Below are 17,491 nucleotides of genomic sequence, written 5' to 3'. Positions count from 1 at the left end.
ACAAAATGCTATCATATTTTTTGAAAAAAAAAAAAAAAGATATATTGTCAAAAGTCATTTAAAAAAAAAAGATATTTAAATTAGGATTTCTTTTACTTACAAGGCATATAGACAGCTTGGAAACTTCCAACATAGTTTGGGCCGAGTTCATAAATTGTGCTAATGCTTGATGGAGGTAAGACTTCTTCTAGGAAATGGGTTGGTCCCAACCGCCAAACGAGTGATGAGAGCTGTCGCTGGGCAGGTGGTGTGCCTATATAGGCATAAACTGTACTAACTATTGGTGGATTGGCACAACTTGAACCTCCTGGGCTACTGTGAATATAGTGAAACTGTAAAATACGTTAATGCAAGACTATCATACCTATCCTATAGACAAATAAAGTTACATGCTCTACCTATGATTAATCCCCATAGGCTGCCACCAAATCATCTAGCTATTTTCTATTATCTTGCTCTGTGTACATAAGAAGTCAATACAACTAGCACCATATGCAGATTATTTTGACATTTCTATGTGCTAAGAAAGGAAAGCAAATGTTTATTCAGGCTCCTGTCCAATTAAAAATATACATAATGTATTTATAAATGTTTTAATCTGATGAAAGCTGCATGTATTAAGCCTGCATTTAAGAAAGTGAATATACTGTATAAACATATCCGTAGTTTCAGCTGTATTTAAGGAGAGAAATTTATTTTATTTTTTTTTGCATCAGACAACACTGAGGATAAGAAATACAGGTAGCTCTCTCTATATTCCCCTCTCCCGCACACCTCCATGGCACCCACAATTTTCTGCACCCCCTCATTTTCATGGTGGAAGAGAGGGAGGAGCAAGGTGCCTGTCAGGCACAAAAATCAGGACCATTTTTAAGATTGCAGCATAATACACAAGAATAGCAATAGCACTTAGACTTATACACCGTTTTACAGTGCTTTACAGCCCTTTCTAAGTGGTTTACAGAGTCAGCCTATTGCCCCCAACAATCTGGGTCCTCATTTTACCGACCTCGGAAGGAGGGAAGGCTGAGTCAACCTTGAGCCTGGTGAGATTTCAACTGACAAATTGCAGGCAGCTGGCAGTCAGCAGAAGTAGCCTGCAGTACTGCACTCTTAACCACTGCGCCACTGCGGCTCAGAAACTGATCAACTAAAGTTCAAAACTGAATTGGTACCAAATGAGGATCAATGGAATCAAGGAGGAGTTGGAATTAAGAGTGTTTGTGGTATCGTAATGATTCTAAGGTGATGATGCACTTAACTCTGCCACCCAGTTCTGTCTGCTCTTTTCCTACAATGCCCTCTGTTACACATTTTGATATATTTCATCTAATCTGTAACTTTATAGGGAGATCATTCATCTCTCCTAAGGAGTAACAGGAGGCAAGGTTTCCTCCCAATTGGATTACCATGGAGAACCTCTTCCACTTTTTATCTAAAGATAGTGAAGGAAATGAATCAAATTCCTCCTTCTTCGATTTTGACTAGGCAGGGGGAAAAAAACCAGGTTGTGGCTTTGTCCCCATTCCATGGTATCTTGGGCCTTAAACAACTTGTTCTTTAATCCTCACATAAGCTCTTTTTAGATGGATTGTATATGGGGGGAAATTTGGATATTTACTACTCCCCTATTTCTCTTGTGAATTAAGTGTGTGGTACTGGATGGATTGCTAGTGATTAATGCAGTCTAGCTTTGTTTCTAACATCCTGCATGCTGTACAAGGATAACTAATTGGAGGGGAGGCGTAGCTAGCGCCGCAGCAGTTGCAATGGGATTCCACGGGGCTCTGTGGAAATTGTCGAAATCCCTCTGCCTGGGGGTCCCTCAAGACCCTAGCCAACTCTGTAGGGGTTGGTAAAGAAGAGAGGATACTCGGAGCACCACAGGGAATCCGCAAATCCCTGTAGGAGCAGAAGAAAACCTCTCAGACCAGCAAGGAGTGACAGGCAGCCAATACGGGCTGTTACGATGAAACATCCTAAGGAAATGAAAGCTATTTGTCTTTATGGTGATAGACAAATAGAATCTATTGCTATTAAATCCATGTTTGCAGGACATTGGGACAGGAAATTCTAGCAGCCAGAGCAGTAACTCTAGCTTGACTTACATAAAGAGATTTTATGGGGGTGGGGTGGGATGGGACTTAAGGCAGAAAATGTTGCTCTAACTACTAATAAGCTTATCCCTACTAGTTCTGAGGAACTACAAACAAAACTTTTCATTTCTCAAAAATGCATAACCAAAACATCTGTTCACATCATGTCAAATGAAACAAACAAAGTATTTAAAAGTTATGATATTTATGTAGTTACTTACTAAGCACGTCTAAATTATATTAAAGTAACCAAAATATCTTTACAATCCCCAAGGCACGTCACAACTTTTGAACACCCCTAATGTATGGAAATTGAAAGCTAAAAAATTTGACACGCCGTAAATCTCATATTTCACATGATTATGACTCTTGTTTTGGTATATCTTCTCTTCATTTTTATTCATTTTTAAATATCCAGAGCATGTTGCACAACATTGCACAACAACATTGCACAACATACTACAGTATTAGGCAATTATAGCCACTGTTTTACTTTCTTTGAAGTTAATCTCATAGTTAGAATATTTCTTTTCATGCACTGTGTTGGTCCCTTGCATTTTTTTTTAACATGAATTAGACAAACCAGATGCCAGAACGGTTTCAGACTAAGTTGAGCTTTATCAAGTTTTTATTTATTCTACAATATTTATTCTAAACATTTTGCAATATTGTTATATAGACCACCATACTGGCTTAAGCGTTCTACTTGATTTTCTGTAATTTGTAAATGTGTTATGATTTTCCAGACTAGGATATTCTTCTAAATCACTCAATTTGAAATGGATTAAGCACTGATATCTTTTATTTCATGTATGCATTTAATCACGAGTCAATTCTGCTTTTTGAAGAATAAGGATAGCAGCAAATAACACTTCTTCAAGTGTTGACTACAGAACCAAACAGAACAAGACAAAGAGCATAAAATATATTTTTAGATATGACCAAATAATGTAGCATTGATTTCAGAAAGCAAAATTCCCTCTTCGTATGAATAGCAATCACCATGGGTCCTATGATACAAGGACTTTGATGTTGCACACAAGTACTAAGGGGTAGAGCTTGCATTATGTCATCACCGTGTGTGTTTTGTCATTTTGACAAAAATCAGGGCTTGCTTCAGAAACCCCTGGCAAACATGAATCACTAAGTGAAACAATACAAAAGCTAAAGGTTTCCCTTGTCCGGTGGTGTCCAAGTCTAGGGGGCGATGCTCGTCTCTGTTTCTTAGCCAAGGGAGTGTTGCCCAAAGACATTTCTGTGATCATCTGGACAGCATGATTATACCCCGAGGCACACAGTACACTTGCCTTCCCACTGAAGTGGTACCTATTTATCTACTCGCATTTGCATGCTTTGGAACTGTTAGATGGGCAGGAGCTGAGGCAAGCAATGGGAGCTCACCCCATCACATGGTGCTCGGGTCTCAAACCCAGGTTGTCAGCTTTCCAGCTGACAAGCTCAGCGTCTTTAACCACTGAACCATTGCACCCCTGAACCAACATAAAGCAACTACCAACAGCACTTGAGAATAAATACTATCACATATATTTTCTAGTAAGGGATCGATGCTATAGACTCTGAATTTACCTTTACTGTATTAATCAACTGTCCATCAATGTAAAGTGCAGCAGTACTATTTTTCAGCATGCCTTTGCTCATTACCAAAACCATGTGATGCCACTGGCCTTCCACTATGTGGTCACCACAACGAAAACGAGCACAACAGGGCAGAATCTCATAGCAGGAGGACTCCTCATTGAAGTCATCAGCTGAAGACACACACACAAAAAAAAGATTGTTTCAGTTTCAGTTGCCAAAGGAATATTGGCAATGTTCAAACCCAAAAAGAAGTAATGCCCCATTAAATCCCCATTAAAAATAAGAGACCATGAGCATGGTACTCTAATTTGGCTTCAGATTTATCGTCAAATCAAAACATTAGAAAATCAGAGTACAAAGCAGTTAAGCACTTGACTGTTTGTATTCAATACACCATCTCAATAAAGAACCAGATACAGAAAAGAATAAGAGTTAAGACTACATTAAAATTAATTAAATAAGTGTATGTTAATTTTAATGGACTATCCATTTTCATTTACTAGGCAAGCCATTAGAAAGAGAATCACAGGGATTGAACTTTTACTACTAGCAACATTAAAAAGTTACATTTGGCTCAAATGTCCTACAGGTAATTCTTGAGTTACAACTGGGTCATTTAGCAACTGGCTAAAGTTATGACAAACTTCCACAGGGGTACTTACAACCCAGTTCTGAAGTCCCATCAACTCTCTATGTGGTCAAGACTCCAGGTTGGGCGCTCGGCACAACCGGCCCAGATTATAACCATTTGCAGTCTCTTGCAGTCAATTTTATAACTTTTTTTTTTTTTTGCAGAAATTAAGTTATAAAATTGAGTCAGCCATGTGGGTGAGCTAATTTACAACCATCATGATCTACGACTGTGAACGGCAAGCTCCATTTTGGTTGCAAGTTGAGGACTACCTTTTTTAAGTTATTGTAGAAGAAAGGAAAAATTAGCTGAAGAACCTCTTCATTATACTTGGGTTTGATTTCCACAATTGCCAAGTTCAGGGTCCTCAACAAATTAAGACTTCAGGTTTACAATAATAGTTTGTAGAAGCCTTAAAAACTATTCCAGCTCGTTGCTTATTCCCCCATTCAACCCATCATGGTTTGTTGGAGCAGGAATGTTATTTCAAAATGAAGCTTGATTATCCTAAAGTGAAAAAAAAAATGGATGAAATGTGTCTAGACAGGCTGGTTCTTACCATAATTCTGAAGCAGTTCTTCTTTAGTTGAAACAATAAGGGATCGGTCTTTTACTGAAAGGACGATAGCGAGGCATATATAGTGCTGTTCAGAACTGTTTGCCCGCCTTACAATTGTAAGTAACCTAATTGGATGATAATTTGGGGCTGTGCTAAAATGTTCCACACAAAACCAACTTGAAAAGCTTAATCCAGATGGAGGTGGGAAAAGCCGCTCTCCTGTAAAACAAAAATGATGGAAAATTAGCGATTACTGTATTTTTCGGAGTATAAGACGCACTCCCCACCCCGCTAAAAGAGAGTGAAAATTTGGGTGCGTCTTATAAACCGAATGTAGCCAAAAACGTGAGGCACGGAGGATGCGATGGTCTGTGGCAATCCCTGTAGCCTGGAACAGCTGATTGGGGGTATTCCGGGAGGCCGATCCACCTGCCAATCAGCTGCTTGTGCTGAATCAGGCTGCAATAATGTGCAGAAGCTGACCTGGCTGTTTGCTATTTGCTGCAAGGACTGTCAGAGTTTGCAGCAGCAATCACATCTAGAAAGCACACACAAATAACTGATTCAGCAGGATTCAATAACTTCTCTGTATATATAATATAACACATGAAGTAAATATACAATACCAAAAGCAGGTTTTCCAACGTGGTAGTAAATACAAGCAAAACACAAGCAGAGGAAAGGAGTTTCAGTTTTAGTTTCAGAGATCAGCACAGCATGCAGCTTTGGAACAGTTGAGCTAAGCCACACCCAGGCTCCTTGCTGTCTCCTTTCTTGTTGCTCACACAGCAAATACTGTTTCAGTTTCCAAACAGCCCTCAACTCTCTCACACACTGACAGGACGCTAGCCAGATGAATACCAATGGATGCGGGTAGGCAGAGGCATAATTTTTTTTTCTTATTTTCCTCCCCCAAAACTAAGGTACTTATACTCCGGAGCATCTTATACTCCGAAAAATACATAACTCTTTCTCCAAATTCTTTACATATCTAGGTTGAATATTTTAATCTTGCAGCTGTCTACACAGCTGGATCCTATGAATTTCTGGAAGAGATAAAAAATAAAAATATTACTTATTAAAAAAATCTAATTCTGCTTTAGTAGGTAACTTCTTTCAAAAGTGCATCCATCTTACTGATGCATGTTCAGTCATCATGCATAGTGGGCTACTCGTGCATGATCATATAATAATAATAAATTAGTATAAAAATCTTATTCACATCAAACAAATATAAAATATGAAAGGACATGAAATTAAGTAATTCATTAATGCATTTGGGAATCACTGCCCAAACTTTGTGATTGCTATTGAATAGTAAATAAAGAAGTGATATATATTCAATCACAAAAAAGTTTATGATACGTTATTTGTTTCAATAGTTTGCAGCCAATTACTAAACATTTTCCTATATTATTTCCCCTTTTTTTCTTAGTGTATAAAGGGAAGGGAAATGCTGACACAATGTACTAAAAGCTTCCTCCCTTCCTTCCTTTCATTTATTTATAACCCATTTTCTACAGGCTTCCGGTGATTTACATCACATAAAATCCTTACATTAAATGGTTCACCCAATTGTTTGAGGATTCAGCTATGCTCTAATAATCAGTTAAATTGAGTTGCTGTAACTTTTCTGCCACTTTTCTCTGCTTATGATTCTCACAATATAATGGAACACTGGCATTTTGCCTTCATGAAAAATTTAACCAAAAATGGGTCATCAAGAGGTCATTCTGTTAAAAAAAAATACTATCCTGACACAAAGGTAAATTTACAGGTCCCAGTATGAGGTTATATACCAGGAGTGTGAAACTCAAGGCCCACGGGGCTGCCCTGAAAACAGTGAAGGACCGGCCTGCGGTGCCTCTGCCAGCGAAAATGGAGCCTGAGGCAGCCCTCCCAAGCTCCGTTTTCGCTGGTAGAGGGTGGCAGGAGGCTGTCGCAGCCAAAAACGGAGCTCAGGCCACCCGTCAGTGGCCTGTGCAGTTAGTAGCTGATTCTAATAGCGAGGAGGCTGGTGTGGTGCTGCGCCAGCAGCCTGTGCAGCTGGCGCTCTAGTCAGACAATGAGGAGGCTGGAGAAGATGTGGTGCCAGAGGCGGGGATTCAGCCAGGGCCTTCAGAACCTCCAGAAGCTCCCATAAGAGAAGAGGAAGAAGAGGAAGAGCCTCTTCTCGATGCACGAGCGCGCAGAGCTGTTAAAAGGCAGGAATGGCTCCTCAGGAGGAGGTCTCCTCAAGAGTAAGGCTTGGGGCTAATTGGCTACTCCCCTAGCCTATTTAAGGAAGGATGACGACTGATGCAATTTGCAGGAAACAACTTCGTTCATATTCATTCACGTCTTGATTCCAGAAACATTTCATTCGGCTCTTGTTTATCTCGTCAGTTTTCCTGCAAATTGCTTCTGGGCATTCTGCCAACCACAGTAAGATTACAGTTATCTGAAATACTGTGCCTCAGAATTGAATTATTATTCTTTGGATTCTTGTCGGCTGTTAATGAAGTTAAATTAACAGCCCTTGTTCAGAAAAGACTGATTTAAACTGTACTTGTGTTCGAACAACTACTAAGAAAGCTCATTAGTAGTCCTTAATTAGTAAACTAAGGTTTGTATGGACTTTGTGTGTGCTGCGTTCTTTGGGGTCCGTAACTGGGGCTGAACAGGAGCCCATTTTTGCTGGCAGAGCACTCGGGCCACCAAAGGCACCCACAACATGAGTGACGTCAAGCTGGCCACACCCATCCCAGCCCCCCGAGGTCAAACACAACCCTGATGCGGCCCCCAATGAAATCGAGTTTGACACCCCTGTTATATACCAAATGTAAAATTAAGATATCATACTGCTACTCTCAGAAAACAATACACAAAGCACATCTATCTAAGCAAGCCAGAGGTGGGGAACTATAGGGGGCCCTTTATGACTTGTGGACGTCAACTCTTGAGAAATTCTGAGCCGCTATGGCTGGTTAAAGAAATTCTGGGAGTTCATAAGTTCACAAGTCATAAAAGGGCCACAGTTTCCCACTCCTGATCTAAGTGGACAACAGTCAAGGACTCACCGTTTCCAATTCCACTGACTACAGTGCCATCAATCAGTCCTGTAGTAACAACATTATTGGTTGGTGCATTGTGAGGTGCCAAGCTAGGTAAGAACAGGCAACTATAAAAAAGAGATGAATGGATTAGGAACAGTTTCTGAACAATAAATGAAATCAACAATATCCACAGTAAATTAGATCAAAAGCTAACTCTTCTGCAAGTTATCTGGGCCTAAAACCAGTGACAGTAACATCAATAAATTATTAAAATTCTTCTGTTTGTCTGTTTGTAACCTTCAGTTGGGAGAAACAGTACATTATAGGCAGGGGTGGGTTTCACTTACCTTTGCTACTGGTTCGCTCGCGCCCTCCCCATCTGCACATGTGCAGAAGCTTCTGCGAATGCGCAGATCATATTTGATGATGTCTGGGGGTGGGCGGAGCCTCCTGCCACTGCTGCTACCGGTTTGTTCGAACCGAGGCACACCGGTAGCAACCCACCACTGATTATAGGGCAATCAACATACTTCAAGTGGGCCAACTTAAAGATCAAAATTCAGATATTTGGCACCTGACATGTATTTACGATGGTTGCAATGTCCCTGGGGTCATGTGATCACTTTTTGCGACCTTCTGACAAGCAAAGTCAATGGGGAAGCCAGATTCATTTAACAACACTAATTACTAATTTAACAATGGCAGTGATTAACTTAACAATTGTGGAAAGAAGGGCCGTAAAATGGGTCAACCCGTTAACAATTATCATGCTTAGCAAGGGAAATTTTGGCCTCATTGTGATTGTAAATGGAGAAGGCTACCTCTATCTCTGAAATGATGACCGAATGAATCACAGGTTGTCAAGCCAGCCACATATCATAGTAAATTGTACATCACCTAGATTTTTTTTTAAAATAACCTATATACCGTATTTTTTGGAGTATAAGACGCACCGGACTATAAGACACACCTACCTTTTTTGGTGAGGAAAACAAGAAAAAGAAATCTGCCTCTGCCTCCCAGCAATTTACCTCCTTGCAGCAAGCAGCAGAGGCCCCCGCAAAACAGCTGAGAGTCAGAAGGCCTATCCAATCAACTTGTGCTAATTAGGCTGTGCTGAAGCTGAAAGGAGCTGTTTCTTCTTGCTGCTTGCAGCAAGGAGGTAACTGCTGGGAGGCAGAGGCCAAAGTGTGGAGGCCAGTGGGTGGGCAGGGCTACAGTTGGTATATAAAACACACCTAAATTTTCACCCCCTTTTAGGGGGGGGAAGGTGCGTCTTATACTCCGAAAAATACAGTATTTTTATTGAATTAAAAAAACAACAGTAAAATATAAACCAATATCCTTGGTTTTAATGTCTGTTTTTAACTTTCTACGTATCAACTGTGTATATTAACTGTAAGCTGCCCAGAATCACCCTATGTATGGTAAAATGGGCAGCCAATGCATTTTATAAATAAATAAATAAAATAAAAGGAAGAAAGCAAAGGGGATAAAATGGTAACGTTTAAAAACACATAAATCAAACCTTTAAGAAAGTTTGACTGACACCTATACAAATGTTGAAATTCCTACTTGGAGTAAAAGACAGAAATGGCCTTTGACCTTCAGCTTTTTGATAGAAATTGCGAACCAGTGAATGCCAGCACATATGGATTGATTGAAGAATACAGTAGTGGCACTCACACACCCACTCATGTACTGACACACAAATGTTCCCCAAAAGAGAACGTAAGTACATAATAAGTAAAAATTAATATGGTAGAAGGGCTCTCTGAAGGACAAACATGGCGGGGAATAGGAATAAATATCATACTGGGCCTTTCCTAGCTGTCATACTAAGAGCAGTGATGGAAAACCTGCTCTTTCCAGGTTGCAGAAAAGCCCCCAGATCTCTTTTCTATGGCCCAGAGCAGGAGTCTCCAACCTTGGCAACTTTAAGCCTGGCGGACTTCAACTCCCAGAATTCCCCAGCCAGCTTTGCTTTCTGGGAGTTGAAGTCCGCCAGGCTTAAAGTTGCCCAGAGGACCTTCTCCACCACAATCGCTCAAAATTGGCTGCATGGGTTTCTTGCATTTTGAGGGGGGGAGGGGAAACAGTAGAAATTTTCCCGTAAAGCCTAAAATAAAACTGTCGCACTTTAAAACTGATAAATAACCGCCCATCCTCTCAGTTGCACCCACATGCATGATGTTCCCTCATCGTTTTGCATCACTGTTCCATTTATTGGACCCAAAATATGTTTTCCCGCCTCCCATAAATATTTCCAAAATGTCAGGAGACTTTTGCCATTTGCTTTCCACCTGTCTGTTTGATGGTACATTTGTCCCCATTCTGGAAAATGAAGTACTTGCTCATGTTCTTTGAATAAGACCCATGATTAACAAACCGTGGGAAACATCCATCACATAACAGCTACGTCATTTAAAATAGAAGAGCGTATGTGTGTGTGTGTGTGTTGAAGGGAAGATGGCAAAATGACACATTGTGGATTGACGTCACAATTTTGATGTATAATCACTGAGCTAGAATTACATCCAAGGTAATTCTATCTCCCTGTGTTGTTGTTTTTTCTAAAGACAGGAATAAGAATATTTTAAGGAGATAATTCAATATTTTAGCAAGTGAAATACAAAACGTTATAAACTCACATTATGCTTTCACAATCTAAATTTCTTTACGGACCAGTACATCAAAAATCAAATGTGAAAATGTAATTGTAAAACTTTTGCAATAAAAAAAAAAAATAAAAAAAAAAATCAAAGCAATTTCTGGGTACAATTAATTTTAAGAAGTAGTAATCATAATCATAACAATAATATTTATAACATTAATAATGATCACATAATAATAATAGTATTTAATTTAATTTATCGCATTTCTATGCCGCCCAACTCCCAAGGGACTCTGGGCGGGAAATATTTATGGGAGGCGGGAAAACATATTTTGGGTCCAATAAAGCTTTCCTGCCTCCCATAAATATTTCCAAAATGTCAGGAGACGTTTGCCATTTGTTTTCCACCTGTCTGTTTGATGGTACATTTGTCCCCATTCTTATTTGCTTATTCATTTTAGTGAACCTTCCTTATATAATTTAGTCATTCTCTTATGCTTTTAAATTTTTAACTTCTATTTTTGCTAGTTAGCTATTGATAAAACAAATCCCATGTTAAAAAGTATTCAGTTTCTTCCTTTTCCTTAATTTTAAGTGTTAATCTATCTATCCATTTCTGCACATTCTAATATTTTTTAAAATTACATTTTCCTCTGTAGGGATCTCTTCGTTTTTCCACTATTGTGCAAACACAATTCCTAGCTGCTGTTAATACGTGTAAAATTAAATCCAAGCAATTTCTGTACACCACATAATGAATTAGATAGAGCTTTCTGTGATCGCCAGGCGCCTTTCCAAACTTAAGACAATTGGATACAAGGGCCACTTTTAGCGGGGTGGGGTGGGGGGAATGTTATAAGGCATAAAAAGTAATGCTTTCTGGGGTGGTCTTAAACTTTGTTCCAGAAGAATGTGTAACATCAAAAGCAGCCTTCCGTGTCACATTTTATGGTTGTAAAATCAAAACCATGCCCTTAAACCTCCATGAAAGAACAATGAATTAAGATAAAAGATTTTGCAAGACCTTACCCGAACCCTTCAAGAGAAGTGTCAAATTCAATAAACGCAGGCGTAACGGATGATCCGTGAAGCCTAATATCATGTGGGGTTGTCATAGAAACCAAACACTTCACTCTTGTCAGGGGCACGGTGCTTCCTTCAGCTGGCTTCAAAAGGCTCTTGCTAATCCTGTAGTGGCTGTCTTCGTGTAAGCTGAACACACAGTCAGTACCAAGACCTTCCATTGATGTAACCATACTATCTGCAGTAGAAATTAAGAAAAAGAGGTGTAAAAAAGAATAGGTGTGCTAATAGTGAAAAAAAGGAAGATGTTGAGCTAATGGAGAAAGGGGGGAAAAATAGGTTTGTTGCTTGATATTAAGTCCCACATATTGTAAAATGTGATTCACATATTCTACATGGGTGAGCTACCAGCAATGGACTAGATTAGTGATGGCTAATCTTTTCCAGACCAAGTGCCGAAAGCGTGGGCGCGCACACCCAAATTTATTTAGGTGTGCTGCCCTTCTCCGGAGACTCAGGGCGGCTTACAATGCGTTAAGCAATAGCCTTCATACTTTTGTATATACCTGCTTAGTAGGGCTTTCGCCCCCCCCCCAAGCGGTGTTCTTGTTTATACAAAGTCAGCTTATTGCCCCCACAATCCTGGTCCTCATTTTACCTACCTCGGAAGGATGGAAGGCTGAGTCAACCTTAAGCCTGGTGAGATTTGAACTTGCACTAATTGTAGGCAGCTGGCAGCTAAGTGCTACTTAACAGCACTTTAGTCCGCTGCACCACCAAGGCTCCTTGTGCGCAGGTGCACCTGAACCCCCAAAATGCAATATGCACGCAGCCCCTGTGCATGTGCCCCGCCCCCGTACATGTGTACATGGCCCCCCCGCATGCCCCCGTGCATGTGCTTTCCCGCACATGCCCCACCCCCTGCGCATGCACACGTGGCCCCCTGCATGCGCCCCCACGCATGCGTGTGCCCCCAGTACATGCCCCGCCTCCGCGGATGTGCGGCAGAAACCCGAAGACCAGCTGGCTGGTGGGAGGCGCGCGCGCATGCACAGCACAACTGAACTGGGGCAATGGCTTGTGTGCCCACAGAGAGGGTGTTGCATGCCACCTCTGGCACGCATGCCATAGGTTCGCCATCACGGGACTAGATGGTTCTAAAAATGATTAGACCGATTATACAATCAGCCCTCGAAATGCTAATGGAAGTTATAAAAGTCAAGGCTATCCATAATAGACAAAAGAACCAAAAAGCAATTTACATAATTGGAAAGCATTTAAATTTTAACTCGTGAAATTCCAATGAAATCATTCACTGAAAGACTCAAATTCTTCTTATGCCATTGGGTTGTGAATTAAATGTTAAGATATTCTTTTTCTTCTAGTTAATTCTCACACTGAAAATCTATCTCATGTGGTCATTAAGAGATAATATCAACTTGATGGCATATAATCAACCCATCAATCATTGCACATCTTAATGACACATAGTAGCATCCAAATGTATTTTAATTTCCACAACAATATCTAATTAAATCCAGTTTAGCCATCTTCTTCCCGCTAAGAGAAATCTTTTTCTACTCAGTCTTGTACTGAAATAGAAATTATTAAGTAAACCTCAACTATTAAAGACACTGGACTAAATATAGCCATAGTATAGTCAGCCTTTTAATCACAATCAAGGTACCTGACTCTTCTATTATTACCTACAATAATAGAAGTTATAATTATCGGATATACTATTATTATCCAGTCTTTATTCTATTTTTGATTTGAAATCAGATTTTATAGATGCTTTCAGATCTTAAATTATGGAGTTGTTATCAAAAAGTGAATACTTAGACCTGACAATGAAAATCCCTAGAAAGGCTTAAAGTGAGATACCACGCTATAATAATGTAGATTACTTCAGGTTCCTTATCCAAGATTAAACAATTTTTAAGAATTGTACTCAATCAGCTTTTTCTATTACTATTCCAAAAGGCCTCTATAATAATACAAGCAAATCTCATTAGCACTCATTCTAGATTTTGCTCGAAGAATTACTAGATTTTAGGAGGTGCTAGAAGATACCCCAAATGCATTTGTAGTATTTGAACACTTACTTCTCATCTCTGGCTCATAACTGAGTGAGCTTGGTTTATGCACACGATACCGTTTCAATAGTTTTTTATCCCAGGCTCCACAATTCAGAGGATTTCCCAAACGTAAAAATTCCCTAAAGAATAATGGAGTAGGAAAATAAGAGAAGCTTCAGATTATTCTGTATTGCTTTTAACTTTAACCTTTAATCCCTTAATCTAAAGGCTTTCACTTTAACTCTTTAATGATTTTTTTTTAAAAAAAACCTGAAATTAATCAAGGTAAAATACATTAAAAATGTCAAGTCTGTACTGTATGTAAACGCATCCGCTAAAATACTTCTTCTATTGTTATTTTGCTTATTTGCAAAATTTATAGTGTACTTTTTTGCCATCAAAAAGAATGCAAATCATGTAATCAAAATAGAAAAGTTGCAATCGTTTACGTATACAGTAACTATTCATCTAGTGATCTGAAAAAAGTGACTTATGACAATTTTTTCACACGTACGACCACAGCAGGATCTACATGGTCACGTGATCAAAATTTGGGTGCTTGGCAACTGGCTCATATTTAGGATGTTTGCAGAGTCCCGGGATCAGGTGATCATCTTTTGCAAACTTCTGACATGCAAAGTCAATGGGAAAGCCAGTTTCATTTAACAACCATGTTACTAACTTAACAACTGCAGGGATTCACTTAACAACTGTGGCAAGAAAAAGGTGATAAAATGGGGGCAAAACTCACCTAACAACTGTCTTGCTTAGCAAGAGAGGTTTTGGCCTCAATTGCAGTCATAGATCTCGGCCTAGCTGTATTTCATTAGCATCCATGTGACTGCTTGACATTATTGTGTAATTTTAGGAACTACACAATAATGGAGAGAATTGTAGTGGAGAGAAATTTGTAAAAATGTTTTCTGTCTTGTAAAACTTTTTAATTAAAAAAAAATAAATGGAGAGAATTGGAGAGAAGCCAGTTGAGAATATTTAGAATAACAGAGTTGGAAGGGACCTTGGAGGTCTTCTAGTCCAACCCCCTGCTTAGGCAGGAAACCCTACACCATTTCAGACAAATCATTGTCCAATCTCTTCTTAAAAACCTCCAGTGTTGGAGCATTCACAACTTCTGGAGGCAAATTGTTCCACTGATTAATTGTTCTAACGGTCAAGAAATTTCTCCTTAGTTCTAAGTTGCTTCTCTCCTTAATTAGTTTCCATCTATTGCTTCTTGTCCTGCCCTCAGGTGCTTTGGAGAATAGTTTGACTCTCTCTTCTTTGTGGCAGCCCTTGAGATATTGGAACACTGCTATCACGTCACCCCTAGTCTTTCTTTTCATTAAACTAGACATACCCAATTAAACTAGAATACCCAATTCCAGCTACCATTCTTTATATGTTTTATCCCCCAGTCCCCTAATCATCTTCCTTGCTCTTCTCTGCACTCTTTCTGAATAACGATTTGAACTGAGCCAAACTTTCTCACTTACCGCAGCACCATTGGTTCCAACGCCTGAGAAGCCAACCTTTCAAACATCCTTTGGAGAGGAGGGTGCAAAGAGTGGTCCTCATCCGTAAGAGCAGCACTGCATTTCTGCAGAAGTCGAGCATGAAGCCCGGCTTCACACATAACTTGTTGATTCCTTTCGGTGTGTACAAGAGATTGCAAGATGTTGGCCACTGCAAGCTGGAGATCCAGTGCATGCTATAAACATATAAAGCAAAAATACTGTATTTGAATACCTACCTGCATATTATTCTAAACCAGGAGTGTCAAACTCAAGGCCCAGGAGCAGGAGCCAGCCTGTGGGGGTGCTTAGATCAGGCCCGCAGGGTCGCCCTGGAAACAGCAAAGGACCGGCCCACAGTGTCTCTGCCAGCTAAAATGGAGCTTGAGAGGCCCATGTGCAGCCCTCCCCGGCTCCATTTTTGGTCGCAACAGCCTCCTGCAGCCCTCTGCCAGTGAAAATGGAGTGGTGTGTGTGTGTGTGTGTGTGTGTGTGTGTGTGTGTGTGTGTGTGTCCCCAAGCTCCATTTTCGCTGGCAGAGGGCTAGCAAAACAAACTAAAAACAAAACAAAAGGAGAAATGTTTCCCCTTTTGCATTTGAGCATGCAAGGAGGGACAGGATAGGAGAAAGGGAAAGAGGAAAGACAAAGAAAAAGATGGGAAGATGGGAACAGAGAAAGGAAGGAAAAATAAGGGAGAAGGAAGAAAAAAAGGGAGGGAGGGAGGGAGGGAGGGAGGGAGGGAGATTATAATGTGAGGGAGGGAGGGTCTGAGGAAAGTCCTGCCTTAGCACTTGGCCACCACAGGTGTCCCCGACACAAGTGATGTCGAGCTGGCCACGCCCACCCTGGCCACGCCCACCCTGGCCCCTCGAGGTCAAACACAACCGTGATGTGGCCCTCAATGAAATAGAGTTTGACACTCCTGTTCTAAACTGTACATTCTTACTCGAACAATAGAAGTAGATCAGAAATGGGAATTTTATGCTGGTTAACAACCGTGACATTATCTCCGAGTAACACAGGTAAACTCAGATTCCCAGCACATATTGAAAATACATAGGACACCTGGAAGGAGATGTTTTGGGGAAAACCAATAGGATAATTAAGTTTTTTTCCTCTGAGCTTCATGCCATTGTGCAATCATGTTGTTCCAGGTGCCAAGCAAAATACAAACTTTCTTTCGATAAACTGATCTAGCAGTGTTATCAGATCCCAGACTGTAAATATATCCTAAGATTTAAATTCACTATGTTTATAGTGGCCACTTTAACATGTGTGGACTTCAACTCGCATCATGCTGGCTGGGGAATTCTGGGAGTTGGGAGTCCACACATCTGAAAGCGATCAAGGTTGAGAAACCCTGGTTTATAGAAATTATTGGAATGATACACAATGAAGCAATACAAGACTCTCACTTCTGGCTGTGTAGTTGACCCAACAGAGACCACAAGATCCAGCATAGCTAGCATAGCTCCAGGATGGATAATAACGGCATCCAGATTTTGCAGTAGTATAGTTCCTTTGTGTAACTTCGCATCAGTGGCATTTTTGGAAGGAAACACTGAAGATGCTGCTGACACTGAATGATATGCATGTCTAAAGGCGAGAAGGGAAAATGGCAGCATTAGACTCTTATCCAAAGAGTTGAATTAAGGACTGAATATTTCAGGTTCAAATAATCATACACTTCATCTATTAATGTGCAAATATCTTTGTATTATTACAAATACCTTAATTTTTTTTCTTTTTCATACTAACTTGCTCTTTCTCTTATTTTTACAAGCATCACAACAACATTTTTTCTAGAAGATATTTTTGCACTAATAATTTATATGTCAACTAGTCCAGATGAGCTATATACTCTCTGATAACAAGACGACTTCTTGTCTTAAGGATATTCTCAAATCATCTAGGTCAGTGATGGCTAACCTTTTTGCCATCGCGTGCCAAAAGTGAGGGGAGCGCGGTGGAGTCACACGCACGCGTGCCCACATCCATAATTCTATGCGCCCTGCCCCGCCCGTGCTCCCCCCGCTTTTGGCACGTGATGGCCCGGTGGGCACGGTATGCCCATTTCTTGCTCTCCCCAGGCTCCAGAGCCTTTCTAGGAGCCTGGGGAGGGCAAAAACTGCCTCCCCCCCCCGAGGCCCTCTGGAGGCCGGAAACAGTGTGTTTCCTGAAGGCCCAAAAATCAGATGGCTGGCACACGCATGCGTGCCGGAGCTGAGCTCACGTGCCCATCAATATGGCTCCGCGTGCCACCTGTGGCACTCGTGCCATAGGTTCGCCATCTAGGTCATGGTTCTCCCAAAGATGCTTTTTCCAAAAGGCAACTGGACTTAA

At 40.5% G+C, this 17,491-nt stretch overlaps 1 protein-coding gene across 1 annotated transcript in view; it reads right to left on the bottom strand.

The window, feature by feature from the left end:
- Nucleotides 1-17,491, bottom strand: part of WDFY3 (WD repeat and FYVE domain containing 3) — a 203,958-nt gene that overhangs the window by 87,248 nt on the left and 99,219 nt on the right. The window contains exons 14-21 of the mRNA XM_070948211.1: nt 16,564-16,744; nt 15,129-15,343; nt 13,663-13,775; nt 11,564-11,795; nt 7,945-8,045; nt 4,886-5,104; nt 3,684-3,865; nt 101-332 (exon numbers count right to left, since the gene is read on the bottom strand). Of these exons, the coding sequence (XP_070804312.1) occupies nt 101-332; nt 3,684-3,865; nt 4,886-5,104; nt 7,945-8,045; nt 11,564-11,795; nt 13,663-13,775; nt 15,129-15,343; nt 16,564-16,744 (1,475 nt within the window). The remainder of the gene's footprint in view (nt 1-100; nt 333-3,683; nt 3,866-4,885; nt 5,105-7,944; nt 8,046-11,563; nt 11,796-13,662; nt 13,776-15,128; nt 15,344-16,563; nt 16,745-17,491) is intronic.

The sequence above is a fragment of the Pituophis catenifer genome, unplaced genomic scaffold (assembly GCF_029215685.1).
Source record: "Pituophis catenifer annectens isolate HBS135680 unplaced genomic scaffold, rPitCat1.0.hap2 SCAF_8, whole genome shotgun sequence".
NCBI classification, from domain to species: Eukaryota; Metazoa; Chordata; class Lepidosauria; order Squamata; family Colubridae; genus Pituophis; species Pituophis catenifer.
The sequence above is the reverse complement of the archived record's forward strand: the minus strand, read 5'-3'. Positions and strand labels throughout refer to the sequence as shown.